The 2,309-nt window shown below is 39.8% G+C and overlaps 1 protein-coding gene across 1 annotated transcript; it reads left to right on the top strand.

Moving 5' to 3' along the window:
- The first annotated feature begins 233 nt into the window (after window positions 1-233).
- LOC139854814 (uncharacterized) lies at window positions 234-1,263 on the top strand. Its single transcript, XM_071844096.1, has 3 exons — window positions 234-248; window positions 481-531; window positions 631-1,263. Exons 1-3 carry the CDS (start codon window positions 234-236, stop codon window positions 1,261-1,263), a joined length of 699 nt encoding a protein of 232 aa, XP_071700197.1.
- The last annotated feature ends 1,046 nt before the right edge of the window (window positions 1,264-2,309 follow it).

A 2,309-nucleotide genomic window follows, 5' to 3' on the forward strand; every position in this document is an offset into this window, starting at 1 on the left:
CTCTTTGCGACCTCCTTGCGACGAACGACGATTACGACGAACCTTGCACTTGCGACCTCATTGCGACCCCTCTTCTGAGCATCACCATCACCACCACCACCATCATCACCATCTCCGCCACAACACCATCTCCGCCACCACACCTTTCGATATCACATAATCTCACCCTAAACTCACGGTTGGCGTATTGAGTAAAAGAAATAGATAAAAAGTCGAAAAATAACTCCATCAAGATGTCACAAGATCAGGTAAGTTCATACTCTTGCACTATTCTCGTTCGATTACTCATTTAATATGTTGAAATTTATTTCTAAGTTATGTTGCACACCAAGTGTTCGATGTAATGCTTCAACGAGCTTGGTGATGAAAAATCCATTAAAATGTTCAGAGATTTGTTTAAGTGTCATTCTTTGGTATGTAACAAATTATAAAAACTAGAACACGATTGTTTTAGTGACAAAAAACTGCAATCTGGTTTAGGCGCAAGGCACATCTTGCGTCCTTGCGCTTGTTCGAAGTCGTAGTCGCAAGGTATACCTTGCGCCCTTGCACCTTGATGATTTACTAGACGCAAGGTATAACTTGTGTCCTTGCGTCTGTACATTATTGTTGAAAAACTGTCTGTTTCAGGGATATGTGGAAGCGAAGTTGACGATGAAGAATATGTTGAATGTTAAACCTCAAGTAAAGGCATTAATGAATGAAAATCAACAAAAAAAATTTAGGAGTACTTGTTTTGGTCCTTGGTTAGATCTTCTATACACGGGCAATGATCTCGGCCTTGTACATGCAATGCTCCAAAGAAAAAGTGAGCGGCCGACAGGAATAGACGAAAAGTATCCAGCTGATGTTGAGGAAATATGGTTTACTTTCTGTCCGAAATTCAAAATTAGATTTAGTAGGCGGGAATTTTGTCTCGTCACGGGGTTTAGGTTTAGTCGTCGCACGGACATGGCACATTACATTCCAAGAAGTTATGATGTAGAAACACCACCGATTAGACGACGTTGTTTCCCAAAACGTAAAGATAATGCAAACATTACAATTATCGATATCCAAAAGCTTTTATATAATGGTGATGATGTAACGGTTAGTGATGAAGATGTCGTGCGACTAGCCATTATTTTGATTGTGGAGAGAGCATTTATGGGTGAGCAAGGGATTCATGTGGTGAGCAAAAAGTACCTATGGTTAGTCGAAGACTTTGCTAAATTGAATGAGTACCCGTGGGATAATCGTATTTGGGATGCCACTTACACGTAGTTAAAGATGGATTCGAAACTCGGGGAAGTCAGTTAGAGGTCGGAAAGGGTTATACTTTGGTGGGTTTTATGTGCTCATTTAAGGTAAATAAAAATAAAATTTGGGTAGATTTGATAATATTAACATTTGAATCGTATATTATATTATATTATTTAATGGGCCCTTATTTAATTTGGTAGATTTGGATTCTTGACGCATATCGACGAACAATTAAAAGTTTTGCCCACAAGACGGACAAGAATGGAGTACCGAGGGCCTTATTTTGGAAACGTTCATCGGCTGAGTCTTTTTCTGTAACTGAGTACCTGCATCTACTAAACGTTATGGTTAGTATTTTTTATAATATTTATTTTTTTGAACTTGGTGTTGGAAGAATACTGAGTTAAAAATAGGGTTCTTATTGGTTCTGTGATGGGCGCAAGAATACTCTTGCGTCCTTGCGTACTTCTTGTAGTTGGGACGCAAGGTCTATACTTGCGTCCTTGCGTCTGGATTATGTAGGCTACGCAAATTGAGACTTGCGTGTTCATTTACGAGGCGCAAGCTTTATCCTTGCGCTCTTGCGACTCGTTAAAATTGAGATGGCTTATGACTAACGCAAGAGTAGTCTTGCGTCATCAGTAACGAGGCGCAAGCTTTATCCTTGCGCCCTTGCGACTGCATCTTATGGCTTATGGCTAACGCAAGGGTTGTTTTGCATCAGTGAGCGTGAAACGCTTCTGGAAACACATTTGCAATGTCGTGTGCTATTGAAGGAACATGATCAGAAATAAAAGTAATCTCTGACATACGATCAACCATACCATAACTCATTAAATGATCTCTTAGGTTGCCAAAAAACCATGACCAAACACTGTTTGTCTCGCCTTCACCAATTCTATAAGTCAATGGCAAAATTCCATTATTGCCATCTATCGCAACGGCAACTAAATTAGTACCCAGGTACCCACCCTTTAAATGTGCAGCATCGACGATGATTATCGGGCGAACATGTTGCACAAATGATCGAATCTGCGTGAAATTGTCACAACAAATCAAATATTATC

The sequence above is a fragment of the Rutidosis leptorrhynchoides genome, chromosome 6, assembly GCF_046630445.1.
Source record: "Rutidosis leptorrhynchoides isolate AG116_Rl617_1_P2 chromosome 6, CSIRO_AGI_Rlap_v1, whole genome shotgun sequence".
NCBI classification, from domain to species: domain Eukaryota; kingdom Viridiplantae; phylum Streptophyta; class Magnoliopsida; order Asterales; family Asteraceae; genus Rutidosis; species Rutidosis leptorrhynchoides.

Bases quoted from the DNA above. Each gene is read 5' to 3' on its own strand.
- LOC139854814 (XM_071844096.1), top strand. The intron at 532-630 runs GTATACCTTGCG...TGTCTGTTTCAG, and splicing joins TTCGAAGTCGTAGTCGCAAG to GGATATGTGGAAGCGAAGTT.